This window comes from Heptranchias perlo, chromosome 4, assembly GCF_035084215.1.
Source record: "Heptranchias perlo isolate sHepPer1 chromosome 4, sHepPer1.hap1, whole genome shotgun sequence".
In the NCBI taxonomy this organism is placed as follows: Eukaryota; Metazoa; Chordata; class Chondrichthyes; order Hexanchiformes; family Hexanchidae; genus Heptranchias; species Heptranchias perlo.
The window spans coordinates 71,556,592-71,578,247 of record NC_090328.1 but is presented as its reverse complement, the minus strand read 5'-3'; the positions used below and the strand labels follow the sequence as shown (position 1 = coordinate 71,578,247).

Genomic DNA, 21,656 nt, shown 5'->3' with positions numbered 1-21,656 from the left:
AAGGACATCTCCTCGCTGCTGGAGAAGAACTTGGAGCAGGAGGGGGAGGAGTCAGTTGTCGTGGTCCACATAGGAACCAACGACATAGGTGAAACTAGGAATGAGGTTCTGCTGAGGGAGTTTGAGGAGCCATGGACCAAATTAAAAAGCAGAACCTCAAAAGTAATCTCTGGATTACTACCTTAGCCACGCGCAAAGTGGCAAAGGGACAAACAGATTAGATGGTTAAATATGTGGCTGAAAGAGTGGTGTGGGAGGCAGGGGTTTCAATTCTTGAGGCACTGGCACCAGTACTGGAGAAAAAGGGAGCCGTTTCGTTGGGACAGGCTCCACTTAAACCGGGCTGGGACCAGTGTCCAGGTGAATCGAATAACTAGGGCAGTAGATGGGGCTTTAAACTAATGGGGGAGGGGTGGGGGAGGGGTCAGGTAAGGGTAAATTTACAAGTCCAAAGAGAAAAGTCAAGGCTGTAGAGCAGAGTAGTGATTTGGGTAAAAACAAGCAGAGTGTGTCAGGGAGGGACAGAGAGTTTAGCAAAGGTAATAGGGCATTAGTGACTAAGGTTAGGTGAGGGAAAAGTAGTAAAAAGTTAAAATTAAAGGCGCAGCTTTTGTAACAAGATGGATGAATTAATGGCACAAACAGAGACAAATGGTTTGAGCTAGTAGCCATTACTGAGACGTGGTTGCAGGTTGACCAGGGTTGGGTACTAAATATTCCAGGGTACTTGACTTTTAGAAAAAATAGGCAAAATGGAAAAGGCGGGCGGGAGTAGGGGATAGTCCTGATAATAAAGGATGAGATGAAGACAGTAGTGAGAAAAGATCTTAACTCAGAAAATTAAGATGCAGAATCAGTATGGGTGGAGCTAGAAAATAATACAGGGCAGAAAGCACTGGTGGGAGTAGTTTATAGGCCACCCAACAGTAGTCTTGGCATTGGACAGAGTATCAATCAGGAAATTAGAGGATCATGTAGCAAAGGGAATACAATAATCGTGGGGGACTTTAACCTTCATACAGACTGGGCAAACCAAATTGGCAAAAGTAGTTTGGAGGACGAGCTCATAGAATGCATTCGAGACAGTTTTCTAGAACAATATGTCGAGGAACCAACTAGGGAACAAGCTATTTTAGACCTAGTATTGTGTAATGAGACAGGGTTAATTAGTAATCTCATAGTAAAGGATCCTCTGGGGCAGTGATCATAATATTTATGACAATAATAATAATAGATAAATAATAGAATTTCATATTGAGTTTGGGAGCGATGTAGTTAAGTATGAAACTAGAGTTTTAAAATTTAAACAAAACCAATTACCTAGGTATTAGGGCAAGTTGGCTAAGGTAGATTGGGAAATTAGATTAAAAGATATGATGGTAGATAAGCAATGGTGAACATTTAAAGAAATAATTCATATTTCTCAAAGAATATACATTCCCTTGAGAAATAAAAACTCCACAGAAAAAGTGGTCCAACCATGGCTAACTGGAGAAGTTAAGGATAGTATTATATTAAAAAAAGAGGCTTACAATGTTGCAGAGAGTAGTAAGCCTGAGGATTGGGAGGATTTAAGAATAAGCAAAGCAAACCAAGAAATTGATAAAGAGGGAGAAAATTGTATATGAGAGTAAACTAGCAAGAAATATAAAAACAGATTGTAAGAGCTTCTACAAGTATGTAAAAAGGAAGAGATTAGCGAACATGGGTCCCTTACAGGCAGACACAGGAGAAATTATAATGGGGAATAAGGAAATGGCAGAGACATTAAACAAATATTTTGCATGTCTTCACAGTAGAAGGCACAAAGCATACAGGAAATAGTGGGGAACCAAGGGTCTAATGAGAGTGAGGAACTTAAAATAATTAATATTAGTAAAGAAAAAATACTGCAGAAATTAATGGGACTAAAAGCCGACAATACCCTGGACCTGTGACCTACATCCTTTCTTGATCTTCCAGAATTGCCTGGATTTTAGAACAGTCCCCGTGGATTGGAAGATAGCATACGTAACCCTACTATTCAAGAAAGGAGGGAGAGTGAAAACAAGAACTATTGGCCAGTTAGCATGACATCAGTAGTAGGGAAAATGCTAGAATCTATTATTAGGAACATGGTAACGGGGCACTTAGAAAATCATAATATGATTAGGCATAGTCAACACGGTTTTATGAAAGGAAATAGTGTTTGACAAATCTATTAAGAGTTTTTTTGAGGGTGTAACTAGCAGGGTAGATAAGGGGGAACCACTGGATGTGGTATATTTGGATTTTCAAGAAGCATTCGATAAGGTGCCACACAAAAGGTTATTACACAAGATTAAGGCTTATGGGATTGGGGATAATATATTAGCACAGATTGAGGATTGGTTGACGGACAGACAATAGAGTAGGAATAGACGGGTCATTTTCACGTTGGCAGGCTGTAACTAGTGGGGTGCCACAAGGATCAGTCCTTGGGCCTCAGCTATTTACAGTCTATATTAATGACTTAGATGACGGGACCGAGTGTAATGTATCTAAGTTTGCTGACGATACAAAGCTTGGTGGGAAAGTAAGTTGTGAGGACGACGCAAAGAGGCGACAGAGGAATATAGAGAGGTTAAATGATTAGGCAAGAAGGTGGCAGATGGAGTAGAATGTGGGGACATGTGAAATTATCCACTTTGGTAGGAAGAATAGAAAAACAGACTTTTTTAAAATGGTGAGAAACTATTAAATGTTGGTGTTCAGAGGGATTTGGGTGTACTCAAATCACAGAAAGTTAACATGCAGGTACAACAAGCAAATAGGAAGCCAAATGGTATGTTAGCCTTTATTGCAAGGGGGTTGGAGTATAAGAGTAAGGAAGTCTTGCTGCAATTATATAGGGCTCTGGTGAGAGCACACCTGGAATCCTGTGTATAGTTTTGGTCTCCTTACCCAAGGAAGGATATACTTGCCTTAGAGGTGGTGCAACAAAGGTTCACTAGATTGATTCCTGGGATGAGAGGGTTGTCCTGTGAGGAAAGATTGAGTAGAATGGGCCTATTCTCTGGAGTTTAGAACAATGAGAGGTGATCTCAATGAAATATATAAAATTCTAAGGGGACTTGACAGGGTCGATGCTGAGAAGCTGTTTCCCCTGGCTGGAGAGCCTAGAACTAGGGGTCATAGTCTCAGGATAAAGGGTCAGCCATTTAGCACAGCGGGTTGTGAATCTTTGGAGTTCTGTACCCCAGAGGGCCGTGGATGCTCAGTCGTTGAGTATATTCAAGGCTGAGAGCGATAGTTTTTGGACACTAAGGGAATCAAGGGATATGGGGATAAGGTGGGAAAGTAGAACTGAAGTAGATCAGCCATGATCTTATCGAATGTTGGAGCAGGCTCGAGGGGCCGTGTGGCCTACTCCTGCTCCTATTTCTTATGTTCTTAAAATTTAGTTAATTTTGGAAATCCTTCCAAGCAGCCTTTTCTCTGAATAGGTCAACACTATCTAGTAACACTATTTAAATTCTGGTAAAGGAACAAAAACAGCAACTGAATTTCAGTATAGATAAGTGCGAGGTGATGCGTTTTGGTCGGAGGAATAAGGAGGCCACCTACTCCTTGGAAAATAAGAGTCTAAATGGGGTAGAAGAACAGAGGAGCACTGAGCCACTCGAGCCTGTTCTACCATTCGATGAGATCATGGCTGATCTGTACCCTAGTCCCATCCACTCACCTTGACTTCATACCCCTTAATACCCTTGGCTAGCAAAAATCTATCCATCTCATTTAAAATTATTAATTGAGCTAGCATCTACTGCTTTTTGTGGGAGAGAGTTCCACACTTCTACCACCCTTTGCATGAAGAAGTGTTTCCTAACTTGTCTCCTGAATGGCCTGGCTCTGATTTTAAGGTTATGTGCCCTTGTCCTAGACTCCCCCACCAGCAGAAAAAGTTTATCTCTATCTACGCGACCAATTCCTTTCAAAATCCTAAAAACCTCAATCAAATCACCTCTTAACCTTCTACATTCCAGAAAATACAAGCCTAGTTTATGTATTGTTGTCACCGGTTACGGTTATTGGCTTAGTACAAAGAGAAGAGTCAATCTTTTGCCTGTGTGTCAGCAGTTCGGAATAAACTCAGTAGTTTCTGCAGTCCCTGGCCAACAGTATTCTCTGCTCATAATCCAACCTTTGGAGCCCTGGTAACATCCAAGTGAATCTGCGCTACACTCCTTCCAAGGCCAACATATCCTTTCTAAGATGCGGTGCCCAGAACTGTATAGTACTCCAGATGCGGTCTAACCAGGGCTTTGTAGCAAAACTTCCTCCCCTTTTACATTCAAGCCCTCTAGTTATAAAGGCTAACATTCCATTAGCCTTTTTGGGTTTTTTTGTACCTGACTACTACATTTCAGTGATCTGTGTACATGGTCACTAATAAATCCAAAAAGGAATTCAGGAGAAACTTCTTTACTCAGAGATGGGTTAGAATGTGGAACTTGCTACCACATGGAGTAGTTGAGGTGACTAGCATAGATGCATTTAAGTGGAAGCTAGATAAGCACATGAGGGAGAAAGGAATAGGAGGATATGTTGGTACGGTGTGATGAAGTACAGTGGGAGGAGGCTCATGTGGAGTATAAACACTGGTACACAATGTTGGGCCGAATGGCCTGTTTCTGTGCTGTAACCACTATGTAATACCACAAAAAAATACACTAAGTTATATATTATATGCAGAACATAGCCATTATTTCTCTCCTCTACTCTAGTGGTGCAAAAGTCAATCATTTTAAACTAGTCTGGTATCTTACCTGTTTCTCCAAGACCAGGCTGGTAGTAACTCCTTACTGCAAGGAAAGCTAAATGCTTATTAATGCTGATGGAGCTGAGAATAGGTGCCCACTCAGACAGCTTGATCCAATCACCATTAATATCCAAAACACCTTGATTTAAGTTTGCCTTCACAGCTTTTAATGGAACCAGGTCACGAAGAGCACACAAATGTTCATAATGTGATTCAAAATCCAATGGCCCTCGCTGGCGCAAGTGGGTTGATTCAATCATTTTGTGCGAGACTTTGGGAGAACAGTGAGGAAAAAAAAACATGTCATTCCAGCAAAGAATCTTCAAATTTTCCCAAGCACCAAAATGAAGAAATTGATGTGAAGCAAGTAACAGGAATGTTAAAGACCTGTATCTCCCTTCTTAACAGAGTACTTTACATGCAAATGATAAAAGTATTTTTGAAGTATAAATAGAATTCTCATGATAAATAAAAACAAACGTAATTAAAGTTTCTGCAAACTCAAGGATCCTAGACTATTACTTTTCATTATGGACTAAAGGCTTCTCCCCATTAAAAAAAACATTCCTTCTGCTCCCATAACGCCTGCCTGATCCTATCAATATTTCTGGTCACAGGATCTTTTGCATATGGGAGGAGTTGGGCTCCATGGACTCTGCCTGAAAGTTGTGCCAATTTGGTGGTAGAGATGCTGCAACCGACCTTGGGGGCTTGGTGCAGCAGGAGAAAGATGTGGCTTGCAAGCTATCTGCTCAAAAAAAAGTTTTTATTTAAAAGAAAAAGAATACATTTATTAATGGAGCCTGTGCATGGCAACATTCTGAAAATGCCTGCACAGAGACCTCTCCTGCTGATCTCTGAACAGTGGGGAAAGTGCCCTAAAAATGCTCTAAATATCCTTAAAATAGAGTTTCAACAATTAGGCTGAATTGCCAACTGATTTCTGGCTCCCTATGCAATGCATTGAATTTAAAACTCTCACTCTTGTCTTCAAGGGTCTAATGGAGTTGTGGTACAGATCAGCCATGATCTAATTGAATGGTGGAACAGGCTTGAGGGGCTAAATGGCCTACTCCTCGCATCTTATTCTCCTCTGCGCTCCATGGTGGCAGAATTTTTATCTGCTCTGTTCTACACTCGAGAGTTCCCTTCATCAATCATGTTTTCTCTCCATTTTTAAAAATCTTCCCAAAACCCATCTTTTCAACCAAGTTTTTTGGTTACCTCTCCTATCATAGCTCACTCCTGTTACTTTATTCCTTTTATCTATTTTTTTCCTCTCCCTTCGGTCAGGTGTATTGGGATGTTTTCTAGATTAAAGGCACTATATAAATGTAGTAGTTGGTTATAGCTTCTAAACATAATTATCACTATACTGCATACATTTTGGAATCAACTAAAGTGGCTGCATCACAGAATTTGCATATTTCCCATCCAAGCAACTCATTCAAACTAAAAGGATTTTGTGCACATGCAGAATACCAACACTAAGAGTGGAACCAGGCAAGGGACGTCCCATTTAGCTGGACAAAAGAGGAGAGATGCTGGAAGAGGATGGTGTGGTCGACTCTGTCAAAGGCTCCTGAGTCACAGTCAGAGGATGTCACTTGTGACTCTAGTTAGGGCCGCTTCAATGCTGTAACAACAACAGCTTGCATTTATATAGCGCCTTTAATATAGTAAAACGTCCCAAGGCACTTCACAGGAGCGTTATCAAACAAAATTTGACACCGAGCCACATAAGGAGGTGTTAGGACAGGTGACCAAAACCTTGGTCAAAGAGGTAGGTTTTAAGGAACGCCTTAAAACGAGGAGTGAGAGGTAAAGAGGTGGAGAGGTTAAGGGAAGGAATTCCAGAGCTTAGGGCCTAGGTTGCTGAAGGCACAGCCGCTAATGGTGGAGTGGTTAAAACCCAGGGATGTGCAGGAGGCAAGAATTGGAAGAGCGCAGAGATCTCGGAGGGTTGTAGGGCTGGAGGAAGTTAAAGAGATGGGGAGGGGCGAGGCCATGGAGGGATCGGAAAAGAAGAATGAAAATTTTTAAATTGAAGCGTTCCCGGATGGGAGCCAATGTAGGTCAGCGATCACAGGGGTGATGGGAGATCAGGACTTCGTGCGAGTTAGGATACGGGCAGCAGAGTTTTGGATGAGCTCAAGTTTATGGAGAGTGGAAGATGGGAGGCCAGCCAGGAAAGCATTGGAATAGTCTGGTCTGGAGGTAACAAAGGCACAGATGAGGGTTTCAGCAGATGAGCTAAGGCAGGGGCGGAGATGGGCGATGTTACGGAGATGGAAGTAGGCGGTCTTGGTGATGGAGCCGATATGTGGTCTGAAGCTCATCTCAGGGTCAAACAGGAGGTTGCCAAGGTTGCAAACGGTATGGTTCAGCCTCAGACAGTGGCCAGAGGGAGGGATGGAGTGGGTGGCAAGGAAACAGTTTGCGGTGGGGATCAAAGACAATGGCTTCGGTCTTCTGTCACTTGTGAATCTAGTTAGGGCTGCTTCAATGCTGCAGAGGTGTGGATAACTGAGTGGACACATTTAAACATGGAGTTTCGGGGAGATGTGAGATTTCGGCAGCGATTACATGTTTGAGGACTTGAGAGGAAAGGGGAGTTGAAGATCAGACAATAGTTTGAGAGGACAGCAAAGTCGAGGTTGGATTTTTTGAGAAGCGGATGATAACAGTGATTTTAAAAAGGAGGGGGACAGTACTTGAGGAGAGACAGCCATTTACAATGGGCCAAATTTTGTTGTAGCAGGGCATCTAACAGTGTCTGCCATTAGTTAGACTTTTTTTATTCATTCATGGGATATGGGCATCGCTGGCAAGGCCTGCATTTATTGCCCATCCCTAATTGTCCTCGAGAAGGTGGTGGTGAGCTCCCCCTTGAACCGCTACAGTCCATGTGGTGAAAGTACTCCCACAGCCTTGTTAGGTAGGAAGTTCCAGGATTTTGACCCAGCGACGGCGAAGGAACGGCAATAATACTTCCAAGTCAGGATGGTGTGTGTGACTTGGAGGGGAACGTGCAGGTGGTGGTGTTCCATGCACCTGCTGCCCTTGTCCTTCTAGGTTGTACAAGTTGTGGGTTTGGGAGTTGTTGCAGTGCACCCTATAGATGGTACACACTGCAGCCACTGTGCCCCGGTGGTAGAGAGAGTGAATGTTTAAGGTGGTGAATCGGGTGCCAATCAAGCAGGTTGCTTTGTCTTGGATATTGTCGAGCTTCGAGTATTGCTGTAGCTGCACTCATTCAGGCAAGTGGAGAGTATTCCATCGCACTCCTGACTTGTGCCTTGTAGATGGTGGAAAGGCTTTGGGGAGTCAGGAGGTAAGTCAATCACCGCAGAATACCCAACCTCTGACCTGCTCTTGTAGCCACAGTATTTATATGGCTGAACCAGTTAAGTTTCTGGTCAATGGTGACCCCCAGGATGTTGATGGTGGGGGATTCAGCAATGGTAATGCTGTTGAATGTCAAGAGGAGGTGGTTAGACTCCATCTTGTTGGAGATGGTCATTGCCTGAAACTTGTCTGGTGCAAATATTGCCACTTACCAGCCCAAGCCTGGATGTTGTCCAGGTCTTGCTACATATGGGCTCGGACTGCTTCGTTATCTGAGGGGTTGCGAATGGAATTGAACACAGTGCAATCAGCGAACATCCTCACTTCTGACTTTATGATAGAGGGAAGGTTATTGATGAAGCAGCTGATGATAGCTGGGCCTAGAACACTGCCCCAAGAAACTCCTGCAGCAATGTCCTGGGGCTGAGATGATTGGCCTCCAACAACCACTACCATCTTCCTTTGAGCTAGGTATGACTCCAGCCACTGGAGAGTTTGCCCCCTGATTCCCATTGACTTCAATTTTACTAGGGCTCCTTGGTGCCACACTTGGTCAAATGCTGCCTTGATGCCAAGGGCAGTAACTCTCACCTCACCTCTGGAATTCAGCTCTTTTGTCCATGTTTGGACGAAGGCTGTAATGAGGTCTGAAGCCAAGTGGTCCTGGCGGAACCCAAACTGAGCACTGGCGAGGTTATTGGTGAGTAAGTGCCGCTTGATAGCACTATCGATGACACCTTCCATCACTTTGCTGATGACTGAGAGTAGACTGATGGGGCGGTAATTAGCTGGATTGGATTTGTCCTGCTTTTTGTGGACAGGACATACCTGAGCAATTTTCCACTTTGTTGGGTAGATGCCAGTGTTGTAGCTGTACTGGAACAGCTTAGCTAGAGGCGCGGCTAGTTCTGGAGTCTTCAGCACTATAGTTGGGATGTTGTCAGGGCCCTTAGCCTTTGCTGTATCCAGTGCACTCAGCCGTTTCTTCATATCACGTGGAGTGAATCGAATTGGCTGGAGACCGTCTTCTGTGATGGTGGGGATCTCGGGAGGAGGCCGAGATGGATCATCCACTCGGCACTTCTGGCTGAAGATGGTTGCAAATGCTTCAGCCTTGTCTTTTGCACTCACTTGCTGGGCTCTGCCATCATTGACAATGGGGATGTTAACGGAGCCTCCTCCTCCTGTTAGTTGTTTAATTGTCCACCACCATTCACGACTGGATGTGGCAGGACTAAATAGCTTTGATCTGATCTGTTGGTTGTGGGATTGCTTAGCTCTGTCTGTGGCATGCTGCTTCCACTGTTTAGCATGCAAGTAGTCCTGTGTTGCAGCTTCAACAGGTTGGCACCTCATTTTTAGGCTCCTTGCATGCTCTTCTACATTCTTCACTGAACCAGGGTTGATCCCCTGGCTTGATGGTAATGGTAGTGAGGGATATGCCGGGCTATGGGATTACAGATTGTAGTGGAATTCAATTCTGCTGCTGCTGCTGATGGCCCACAGCGCCTCATGGATGCCCAATTTTGAGGTGCTAGATCTGTTCTGAATCTATCCTATTTAGCACGGTGGTAATGCCACACAACACGATGGATGGCATCATCAGTGTGAAGACGGGACTTTGTCTCCACAAGGACTGTGCAGTGGTCACTCCTGCCATGGACAGATGCATCTGCGACAGGTAGATTGGTGAGGGCGAGGTCAAGTAGACTTTTCCCTCGTGTTGGTTCTCTCACCACCTGCCGCAGGCCCAGTCTGGCAGCTATGTCCTACAGGACTCGGCTAACTTGGTCAGTAGTGGTGCTACCGAGCCACTCTTGGTGATGGGCATTGAAGTCCCCCATCCAGAGTACATTCTGTGCACTTGCTACCCTCAGTGCTTCCTCCAAGTGATGCTCAACATGGAGGAGTAATAATACATCAGTTGAGGGAAGGCGGTCGGTGGTAATCAGCAGGAGGTTTCCTTGCCCACATTTGACCTGATGCCATGAGACTTCATGGGGTCTGGAGTGAATGTAGAGGGCTCCCAGGGCCACTCCCTCTTGACCGTATAACCACTATGCCGCCACCTCTGGTGGGTCAGGACATACCCAGGGATGGTGGAGGAGGAGTCTGGGACATTGGCTAAAAGATATGATTCTGTGAATATGGCTATGTCAGGCTGTTGCTTGACTAGTCTGTGGGACAGCTCTCCCAATTTTGACACAAGTCCCCAGATGTTAGTGAGGACGACTTTGCAGGGTCGACTGGGCTTGATTTGCCTTTGTTGTGTCTGGTGCTTAGTGGTCTGATGCCGGGTGGTCCGTTCATTTTTATTCTTTAATATGTCTTTTTGTAGCGGGATTGTACAACCGAGTGGCTTGCGGGTGGTTAAGAATGCATGCCCTTGCACTTTTAGGCTTTTAAATTTTTTGCGTGGCAAGTTGCTGAAAGTGCGAGCTGATAACGGTGAGAAACAGGGCATCTGGGACCTGAGTGAACAGAGTTAACAACTGTGTATCTCATTAACTAATCAGATTAATGCATTGTGAAATTAACAGCACATGGACTGAGAAGGAAGTGTAAATTCAAGTGGGTGAATTCAATGTCAAATCAGGTACAGAAAGAGAGAGAGAGAAACAAAGATTGTATTAAGAGAGAAAAAAGATTTGAAGGAAAAGTAAAAATACATTTTTACATTTTTTTTAAATCGCCAACAATTAAAACCTGAAGGAATGAGACTCCACATTGTAATAATTTTCAGTGCAAAAGAGATTGGCTGGCAGTAATTAACACTTATCACATTGTTAAACGGGCATTTAGCCTGGAATGGACAAGACATAACTTTGTGTGGCAAGTTTAGCTCATATCTGCCGCATAAATACAGCAACTTCAGGCCATTCAATGGTGAAGCAGAGATGTCGTTTTCAGTTAGCTAACGGCAGAGCAGCACATCTCGGACAGCAACTTTTGGATATTTGAGTTTAACCGTGCATCTGCCCCTCGCCAGAAGTTGCTGTACGATTTGCACATAAATAGCCCTACCGTTATTTTGACAGCAAATCTGGGCCAATATCAGCAAGCATGGGAGCCAGGGAGGGAAGTTGGGTGGTCAGCAGTTTAAAGGGAATGAGGTCCAGGGAGCAGGAGCTGGGTCTCATGGATGAGATGTACTCAGAGGGAGCAGGGGAGGAGAGGGGGTTCGGGGATTGGGGGGAGCCCCCCTTACCACTCTCCGAATGGCTGTACCTGCACCCTCCCCGAACAGCTGCCCGAGTACTAAAATCACCCGGTATGAATTGGTGCTTCCCGACACCACCCTTTGTCCTGCAGTGGCTCGGGCAGATTATAATGCCTATGAACCGAGAGGGCATGTGGTAGCGGCGAAAAGACGAGCCGCCCGGTCCCGGTCCTCCCGAGGATGAAACTCCGAGCTCGTCGCCGCTCCTTAGCTCCACATTACAGCAACGAACCAATCTCCCTGTTCGGGCTCGGTGCTGCGAACAGATCGGTAACTCGTTAAATTGCACAAACTCTCACCTACTCTTAATATCCAGGGGCCAGTTCTAAACAGTCGCTGCGCTCCCCTCCTTCTCGGCAATACCACAGATGTCAGTAAGGATCACTCTAACGACTCGCACTCCGCGCGCCCACTGTCACCCGCCGTCTCCTTGGTTTCGAACCGTCCGGCCAACCGCCACTCTCAACATGGCGCCCTCGCTTCCCATCGGCCCCCGCTCAGCCCACAAAGCGGCGGTGAGTTGGAGAGTGTTGCTGGTGGGAAGGTGATGACCAGTCAGTTCTAGAGGGTTTGCAAGTCCCCTTAAACGTTTGGAGTTGCGTATCGCACAGGATTGACATCTTCTGTCAAATCTAAACCCGGGCGGGGGGATGAGAACCGTTCACGGCCATCGGATTCTGGAAGATGAGGGCCGTTCACGGCCATCGGATTCTGGGAGATGGGGACCGATCATGGCCATCGGATTCTGGGAGATGGGGACCGATCATGGCCATCGGATTCTGGGAGATGGGGACCGATCATGGCCATCGGATTCTGGGAGATGGGGACCGTTCACGGCCATCGGATTCTGGGGGATGAGAACCGTTCACGGCCATCGGATTCTGGGAGATGGGGACCGATCATGGCCATCGGATTCTGGGAGATGGGGACCGATCATGGCCATCGGATTCTGGGAGATGGGGACCGATCATGGCCATCGGATTCTGGGAGATGGGGACCGATCATGGCCATCGGATTCTGGGGGATGGGGACCGTTCACGGCCATCGGATTCTGGGAGATGGGGACCGATCACGGCCATCGGATTCTGGGAGATGGGGACCGATCATGGCCATCGGATTCTGGGGGATGGGGACCGTTCACGGCCATCGGATTCTGGGGGATGGGGACCGTTCACGGCCATCGGATTCTGGGAGATGGGGACCGATCATGGCCATCGGATTCTGGGAGATGGGGACCGTTCACGGCCATCGGATTCTGGGGGATGGGGACCGTTCATGGCCATCGGATTCTGGGAGATGGGGACCGTTCACGGCCATCGGATTCTGGGGGGTGGGGACCGTTCATGGCCATCGGATTCTAGGAGATGGGGACCGTTCACGGCCATCGGATTCTGGGAGATGGGGACCGTTCATGGCCATCGGATTCTGGGGGATGGGGACCGTTCATGGCCATCGGATTCTGGGGGATGGGGACCGTTCACGGCCATCGGATTCTAGGAGATGGGGACCGTTCATGGCCATCGGATTCTGGGGGATGGGGACCATTCATGGCCATCGGATTCTGGGGGATGAGGACCGTTCATGGCCATCGCATTCTGGGAGATGGGGACCGTTCATGGCCATCGCATTCTGGGGGATGGGGACCGTTCATGGCCATCGCATTCTGGGGGATGGGGACCGTTCATGGCCATCGCATTCTGGGCGATGGGGACCGTTCATGGCCATCGCATTCTGGGGGATGGGGACCGTTCATGGCCATCGCATTCTGGGAGATGGGGACCGATCAAGGCCATAGGATTCTAGGAGATGGGGACCGATCATGGCCATCGGATTCTAGGAGATGGGGACCGATCAAGGCCATAGGATTCTGGGAGATGGGGACCGATCATGGCCATCGGATTCTGGGAGATGGGGACCGATCATGGCCATCGGATTCTGGGGGATGGGGACCGATCATGGCCATAGGATTCGAGGAGATGGGGACCGATCATGGCCATAGGATTCTGTTTTTTCTGAAGCTGGTGAGTAGTTTTTGCTAGTTTTCTAGGCTGTCACATATTAGCTCCACACACGATACAGCAGCCATTGCAAGTCAGTGGTATATGTTTCACACTTGTGAATTGGAATGAGCGAATCGGGAAAGACTATTTCCTCTGGTTAAGGAGTCGGTGACAAGGGGTCATCAAATTAAAATTATCACTAAGAGTGAGGAAGTGGTTTAGAAGAAATATCTCTACACAGAGGGTTTAGTTTAGTTCAAATTTTAGCTGAGGGAGGGGGCCCACCCACATCCTCCGGACACGTGTATCCAGCTGGATGTCAACCCAGAGTTCAGAGGCAGAGCTCTAGTCTCTGCTCGCTAGGAGTTTCTGGAGCTGGGTTTGAATGGTGTACCTTTTGACTCTGGTAGAAATGCTAGTACTAAGCCGAAGGCTCGCTCCTATTCCCAAAGTTAGCCTTTATTCTTAATAGAGTTCAGAGCCTAACATCCATAAACTCAGGCTGGAAATCATCTTAAAATGAATTGAAGAAAGAAGGAATTTGCATTTATATAGTGCCTTTCACTTGAGGGTGTCCCAAAGCGCTTTACAGCTAATGAAATACTTTTGAAATGTAGTCACTGTAGTAATGTAGGAGTCACAATATAATGAATTTTTCTCATCAATTTTTATGTTTACAATAATCATTGAAGTTAGATTTATTATTATTGATGTACAACAGATCTATTTCTGTATTGTTTTGTTTTCTGTGTTGAGGCCAACAAAATCCAGAGCATTGAAATTGACAAATATTCTGCCCGAGTACATGACTAAAGTTGCTATTTGTGTATCCAGTACTCCTACCATTCAAAATGTTCAAAATACTTCGAAATTGTTTCCATTCTACAGAACCTGAGAAACTAGTAGCATTATAAAGATCATAGAATCATAGGATGGTTACAGCGCCGAAGGAGGCCATTTGGCCCATCGAGCCCATGATGGGAAAGAAATTGTTAGAACAATTCATGAAACTATTTAAATGCTAAATTTCCCACTCCAGCGACTTGAGCACAAAATCGAGGCTGACACTCTAGTGCACCACTGAGGGAGTACTGCACCATGGGAGGTGCAGTCTTTCAGATGAGATGTTAAACTGAGGTCCCATCTGCTCTCTCAGGTGGTAGCAAAAGATCCCATGACACTATTTCGAAGAAAAGCAGGGGATTTTCTCCCTGGGGTCCTGGCAAATATTTATCCCTCAACCGACATCACTAAAACTGATTATCTGGTCATTATCACATTGCTGTTAGTGGGGCCTTGCTGTGCGCAAATTGATTGCCACGTTTCCTACATTACAACAGTGACTACACTTCAAAAAGTAATTCATTGGCTGTAAAGCACTTTGGGACGTCCTGAGGTCATGAAAGGTGCTATATAAATGCAAGTCTTCCTTTCTAAATATTACCCTTTTTTTTTCTGCAGTAGCCAAAAAAAGCATTCAAATGCAGGATAGTGGTCCATGTACCAAGAATATTACATCTAGAAGTTAACTTTGAAGGAGTTCCCATCTTTGAAACTGTTACAAAGAGGTTTATGGTATCTTTGCCAATGCATGAGAAAGGTACTTTCATATGCTCTGGTCCTAAAGCAAACACAGCCTTTAGAAACTAATAAAAAACATGCTTCCTTTAAAAAAAACTTCTTGAGGACAGCCTGAAGAAAACAATGACATTCAACAGTTTGACAAACACTTGCTCAACCATCACATGATGGAAGATCCCAACTTGTCTTTACCAACAAACAGGGATATTGTAATGCACAGAGAATTGATGCAACATAAATTGATATCACAAAAATAAAAGAAAATTCAACAAAGAAATAGGATTCAATATTTGTGAACTGGTTAGAGGTTCACTGTTATAATCAGAGACTGCCAAGGATTATTCAGTATTGTCAGAAGAAAATATAATGCAAAGAAGACTAAGCTGGATGGTCAATGGATACCACAAAAAATCTTTATTTTAAAAGTAATTTCAACCTTTACTTTTCTCCAAATCAGAAGGATCCAAGAATAATCTCAAAAATTTTAATTGGTAAAATAAAATGTAACAAGAAACTGACATTTTTAACCTAACTCCTTTCAAGAAAAGTTGGAATATGGCAAGAAATTAGTCAGTTTTTATGCAACTCTACTGATTTTAATCTTTGAGTATATTATTCTTGGAATTTTTAGAATTAGAGAAAAGAACTCTTGAAATAAGTAAGATCTTGTCAACGAAGAGTTATTTTTGGCCAGGCACTTCTAGCCTGCAAGATAAATATTTTCGGACAATGTTTTCTGAATTTGATCCTGCCAGGTCTGCTAAAAAGAGAAAAGAGGGGTACTGTGAAATTCCTCACAAAAATATATTCTTATCTGTGGTGCATACATAGCCACTCAGGGCAAACAAATGAGTACGGAAGCCTTGAGCATACTGAACAGGGAAGATGATTTTTGGATTTTTTTTTTACCACTCCAAAAGTTTTCCATTCTTTGAAATAAATCTCCCATTATAATTATTAGATTGTTTAAACTTCTGGATTGTTGTCAAACATGTTAGGTAACAATTGCTTTTTGAATTATGTATAACTATAACTGCAGTTCAGAATACAGAATTTGCTGCTTACTATGAAATATACTACTCCATACACATAATAAAGATGTATGAAAATGCCATCAGTGAACCTCTTATTTCAATTTTTCATTAAACAAATCCCTACATACTATGAATTACCCCTTTGTGTTCTCTTCCCTTACCTCCCTCCCAAAACTTGGCTCATATGAAAAGATATATTACAATTATTGCAAAATGTTGCTTTTTTAAAAAAAAATTAACATTATTAACTTTTACAAAAATGTGCTTGCTTTCTCAAATGTAAGGAATCTTACAACACCAGGTTATAGTCCAACAGTTTTATTTGAAAATCACAAGCTTTCGGAGCTTACCTCCTTCATCAGGTGAGTGAGTGAAGGGTTTTAAAATCGCATATCATATATTAGGCTGGGAGACAATCACAGCAATCAAAGGTGTCGTTGGTGTTCAGACAGGTTAGCCACGGAAAATATTACATCCCAGTATACTGAATACACAGTGGGTCAGATTACACAGACAGAGAGAGAATGAGACCCGAAAGGCAGAGAGAGAGAGAGAGAATGTCCAGTTCTTTAAAAACAGATAACTTTTTTTTCCCGCTGGTGGGGTTACGTGTAGCGTGACATGAACCCAAGATCCTGATTGAGGCCGTCCTCATGGGTGCGGAACTTGGCTATCAATTTCTGCTCGACGATTTTGCGTTGTCGTGTATCTCGAAGGCCGCCTTAGAGAACGCTTACCCGAAGATCGGAGGCTGAATGTCCTTGACTGCTGAAGTGTTCCCTGGAGCATGGTGCATTGGCGAGACCATGCAGACACTGCGACAACGGATGAACGGACACCGCGCAACAATCGCCAGACAGGAGGGTTCACTCACCTGACGAAGGAGGTAAGCTCCGAAAGCTTGTGATTTTCAAATAAAACTGTTGGACTATAACCTGGTGTTGTAAGATTCCTTACATTTGTCCACCCCAGTCCATCACCGGCATCTCCACATCCTTGCTTTCTCAGGTCGTGGTCCAATGCAGTATACATGCTATATTACGCAGTAGATTGACGGTCTTATACAGCTATATAGTTCCTCACACTTTGTGAGATTACTTGTTGACAGAGCTAAGATCATTCCTTGCCAGGAAGCTCAGGACACATAGTGGGGAGAGAAGTCTTATTGAGTTGGGACAGTGTTTGGTATCTATGCAAGGTGAGAGGGTAGGTGGGGGTTCAGAAGAATGGCAAAACCAGTCATGACTTTAGTGACCTCTAAGATATCCAGCCCTTCTGTGTGGTGGACGATGCACTTTTGGGCACAGTTCTGCCAGCAGCCATCGACATGGTTGGATGGAGTTTTCAGATGTGTGAAATGAAGACTTATCACATTTCAATGAATGTGGTTTGACACAAAAGTCCCATCAGATTATAGCAATCCAGCTAAATGAAGGAAGGACACAACATTTCCTATGTAACAGAATTGTGAACTCATTTATGAAGGACATGCTTACAATTTCAATACATTTAACACACTGAAGAAATCCCCTACCCCGCCAAGAAGATTAAACATATTGAAGAACGTGAACCCAGAAAAACTACTGGGCCTGGTAGAATCAGTTCTCAAGTTCTCAAAGCTGTTTGAAAGAAAATGTTAACCTGTTCTTTTTTCTTCTCAATTGCTGATCTATGTTTACAGCATTTTGTGTTTTTATTTCAGATTTCAGCATTCATGATTTTTCCTGTAGCTCTGATGATAAATTGGATGTTCATCTTACTACAACAGCTAAATAGGGGCAGCCTCAAGAAAACACACAAGATTTTTCTGTATTTTTCATTGTCACGAGTGCCAAGATAATTTTTTTTAAATGCAGCTTACTAAATAATATTCTTGAAGGTTGCCAGTCTTTTCCAGCAGGAATGAAAAACAGCTATCTGCCACTTTGAAACCTTCATTTCCCATAGGCTATGTACAGTTTATACATTCATGGACTCCAGCCAACTTATTTAACCTTCAAAGGTATGTGAAGAATTAAAACTTGTAAGAAGATAAAGCTCTCCACCAATTATCCCCATTCCCACTACCCATGTAATTCAGCTATGTTTATGCAGTAACGGTGTGCTAAATAGAACATCATGATTATCTTTCTAAAGTTACAGAATTCATCTTCTCAGCAGTGAAAATGGTACATAATTTTAGTGCTCACTGTTCACTTCTGTATATATGTTCCATTTGTGATTCAGCCACTGTTAGTTTTTCAGATGGCACATTAACCATGCTGTAGAGGGTGATGTCATCAGTAAAGGGTAAACAATTTTACAACACCAAGTTATAGTCCAGCAATTTTATTTTAAATTCACAAGCTTTCGGAGGCTTCCTCCTTCCTCAGGTAAATGTCCATCACCGGCATCTCCACATCATCAGTAAAGGGAGCATAGTCACCTTTGACGTGTTGCTGAGCTGTCATTTTGCTTGTGGAAAATGCTTTAAGTAGTCTAGATTATTGGATATTAAATTAAAATTGAAACTTTTTTTTCCCATGTAAGTGAAATATTTCCTATGGAGTCAAAAGAGTTAGAGTTATTGAATTAATTAATTGCAGATGGGATGATTGGGAAAGATTTCAACGTGCTCCTAACATGAAAGTGTGAAGGGATTTGTGTATAAAAAGTCACTCTAATTGTTATTTACAACCTTACAAAAGCCTCATGTGCTTTAATTAAAAAATTGGTCACATAGGTTTGGATTGTAAATATTTCTTTGAGGGGTTTTAGGTATGAAGTCAGAATTCTAGGATTTCTTATCTAAAATTTTAATTATAAATTACAGGCATATAATTACAATGTTGATCCTTAATTCAAACACAGCCACAGCATTGCATGGTGACTGTTTCATGTATCACAATCCAGGATGTCATTGTCATACAGAAATGAATGGCATAAGCAACACCATCTAATATATAATTTAAGAGAGTGCTGGAATGCAATCAGAATATCATAGTGGGTACAGCACAGGAGGAGGCCATTCGGCCCATTGTGCCTCGCCGGCTCTTTGAAAGAGCTATCCAATTAGTCCCATTCCTCTGCTCTTTCCCCATAGCCCTGCAAATTTTTTTCCCTTCAAGTATTTATCCAATTCCCTTTTGAATGTTACTATTGGATCTGCTTCCACCACCCTTTCAGGCAGTGCATTCCATATCGTTACAACTCGCTGTGTAAAAAAAAAAGTTTCCTCATGTCGCCTCTGGCTCTTTTACCGATCACCTTAAATCTGTGTCCTCTGAATACCGACCCCTCTGCTACTGGAAACAGTTTCTCCTTATTTACTCTATCAAAACCATTCATGATTTTGAACACCTCCATCAAATCTCCCCTTAACCTTCTCTGTTCTAAGGAGAATAACCCAAGTTTCTCCAGTCTCTCCACATAACTGAAGTCCCTCATCCCTGGTACCATTCTAGTAAATCTCTTCTGTACCCTCTCTAAGGCCTTGACATCCTTCTAAAGTGTGGTGCCCAGAATTGAACACCATATTCCAACTGAGGCCTAACCAGTGTTTTATAAAGGTTTAGCATAACTTCCTTGCTTTTGTACTCTATGCCTCTATTAATAAAGCCTTGGATCCCAGATGCTTTTTTAAACAGCCTTGTCAACTTGTCCTGCCACTGTCAAAGATTTGTGTTTGTGCACCCTGGGTCTCTCTGTTTCTGCACCCCCTTTAAAATTGTACCGTTTAGTTTATATTGCCTCTCTTTCTTCCTACCAAAATGTATCACTTCACACTTTTCTGCGTGAAGTGTTGGATGAGAAAAGAATAAAAAACTTGCATTTATATAGAGCATTAATACCTCTCAGAAACATCCCAAAGAATGAATTCCTTTTAAGTGTAGTAACTGCAATTATCTTCGCAAAGGTGGCAACCATTTTCCACATAGAAAAATCTTACAAACAGCAACAGGATGAATGACCAGTTAAGTACTCAAAAATTATAGCAGGAAATATATATCACAAATTACTGGTGTCTCAACTTACAAGCAGCTAAAAGAATTGGTACTGCTTAATATGATCTCACATCAGTGTGAGGCCCCTTCCTAGAAGGTGTTTGGATCTCACACCTCTTGGATTTAACAGACTTAGTAGTCTTCTGCATTATATTGCTATTTTTGAATTGTTGCGCACCCAAACCACTTCAGAGGTTAGGTGAGAGTGACTGCCCTTGATATCAAGGCAACATTTGACTGAGTGTGGCACCAAGGAGCCCTATAAAATTGAAGTCAATGGGAATCAGGGGGAAAACTCTTCAGTGGCTGGAGTCATACCTAGCATAAAGGAAGATGGTAATGGTTGTTAGAGGCCAATCATCTCAGCCCCAGGACATTGCTGCAGGAGTTCCTCAGGGCAGTGTCCTTGGCCCAACCATCTTCAGCTGCTTCATCAATGACCTTCCCTCCATCATAAGGTCAGAAATGGGGATGTTCGTTGATGATTGCACAGTGTTCAGTTCCATTCGCAACCCCTCAGATAATGAAGCAGTCCGTGCCCTCATGCAGCAAGACCTGGACAACATCCAGTCTTGGGCTGATAAGTGGCAAGTAACATTCGCGCCAGACAAGTGCCAGGCAATGACCATCTTCAACAAGAGAGTGTCTAACCAGCTCCCCTTGACATACAACTGCATTACCATCGCCGAATCCCCCACCATCAACATCCTGGGGGTCACCATTGACCAGAAACTTAACTGGACCAGCCATATAAATACTGTAGCTACAAGAGCAGGTTAGAGGCTGGGTATTCTGCAGCGAGTGACTCACCTCCTGACTCCCCAAAGCCTTTCCACCATCTACAAGGCACAAGTCAGGAGTGTGATGGAATACTCTCCACTTGCCTGGATGAGTGCAGCTCCAACAACACTCAAAGACTTAAAACTCGACACCATCCAGGACAAAGCAGCCCGCTTGATTGGCACCCCATCCACCACCCTAAACGTTCACTCCCTTCACACTGTGGCTGCAGTGTGTACCATCCACAGGATGCACTGCAGCAATTCGCCAAGGCGTCTTCGACAGCACCTCCCAAACCCGCGACCTCTACCACCTAGAAGGACAAGGGCAGCAGGCACATGGGAACAACACCACCTGCACGCTCCCCTCCAAGTCACACACCATCCCGACTTGGAAACATATCGCCGTTCCTTCATCGTCGCCGGGTCAAAATCCTGGAACTCCCTTCCTAACAGCACTGTGGGAGAACCTTCACCACACGGACTGCAGCGGTTCAAGAAGGCTGCCCCACCACCACCTTCTCAAGGGCAATTCGGGATGGGCAATAAATGCTGGCCTTGCCAGCGACGCCCACAGCCCATGAATGAATAAAAAAAATGAAGCAGGGGAACTGGTATGTGTAGTGAAAGAGGAGAGGCAGAAGTGCCATTGGGGGGGAGAGAGAGAGAGAGACACACACACAGATAGAAGTAGAGGAGGAGGAGAGACAGGAGAGGAATGGGAAATAGAAAGAGAAGGACATGGAGGAAAAAGAGATTGTTTGCACATAACCAATATCTTAGCTAGTGGGACATGTTAGGCTGAGATTTTTTTTGATGGAGCTCAGCCAAAAAAATTCAGAACTAGAATTAAATAGCTTTTGGTCATATTTATTATCAAGGATGAACATGTTGCATAAGTTCCTCCATGTCCTTCTCTTTCTATTTCCCA

At 44.0% G+C, this 21,656-nt stretch overlaps 1 protein-coding gene and 1 long non-coding RNA gene across 4 annotated transcripts in view; one reads left to right on the top strand and one right to left on the bottom strand.

Moving 5' to 3' along the window:
• The window catches only part of cep78 (centrosomal protein 78), a 93,973-nt gene extending 82,176 nt beyond the window's left edge, over nucleotides 1-11,797 (bottom strand). For all 3 annotated transcript variants that reach the window (XM_067983117.1, XM_067983119.1, XM_067983118.1), the window contains exons 1-2: nucleotides 11,648-11,797; nucleotides 4,788-5,051 (exon numbers count right to left, since the gene is read on the bottom strand). In XM_067983117.1, coding sequence (XP_067839218.1) covers nucleotides 4,788-5,040 — 253 coding nt within the window. In that variant the 5' untranslated portion in view covers nucleotides 5,041-5,051; nucleotides 11,648-11,797. The remainder of the gene's footprint in view (nucleotides 1-4,787; nucleotides 5,052-11,647) is intronic.
• Nucleotides 11,798-12,750: 953 nt separating this feature from the next.
• Nucleotides 12,751-18,274, top strand: LOC137321018 (uncharacterized). Its single transcript, XR_010962695.1, has 2 exons — nucleotides 12,751-13,369; nucleotides 17,666-18,274. It is a non-coding gene; the product is annotated as an uncharacterized lncRNA (long non-coding RNA).
• The last annotated feature ends 3,382 nt before the right edge of the window (nucleotides 18,275-21,656 follow it).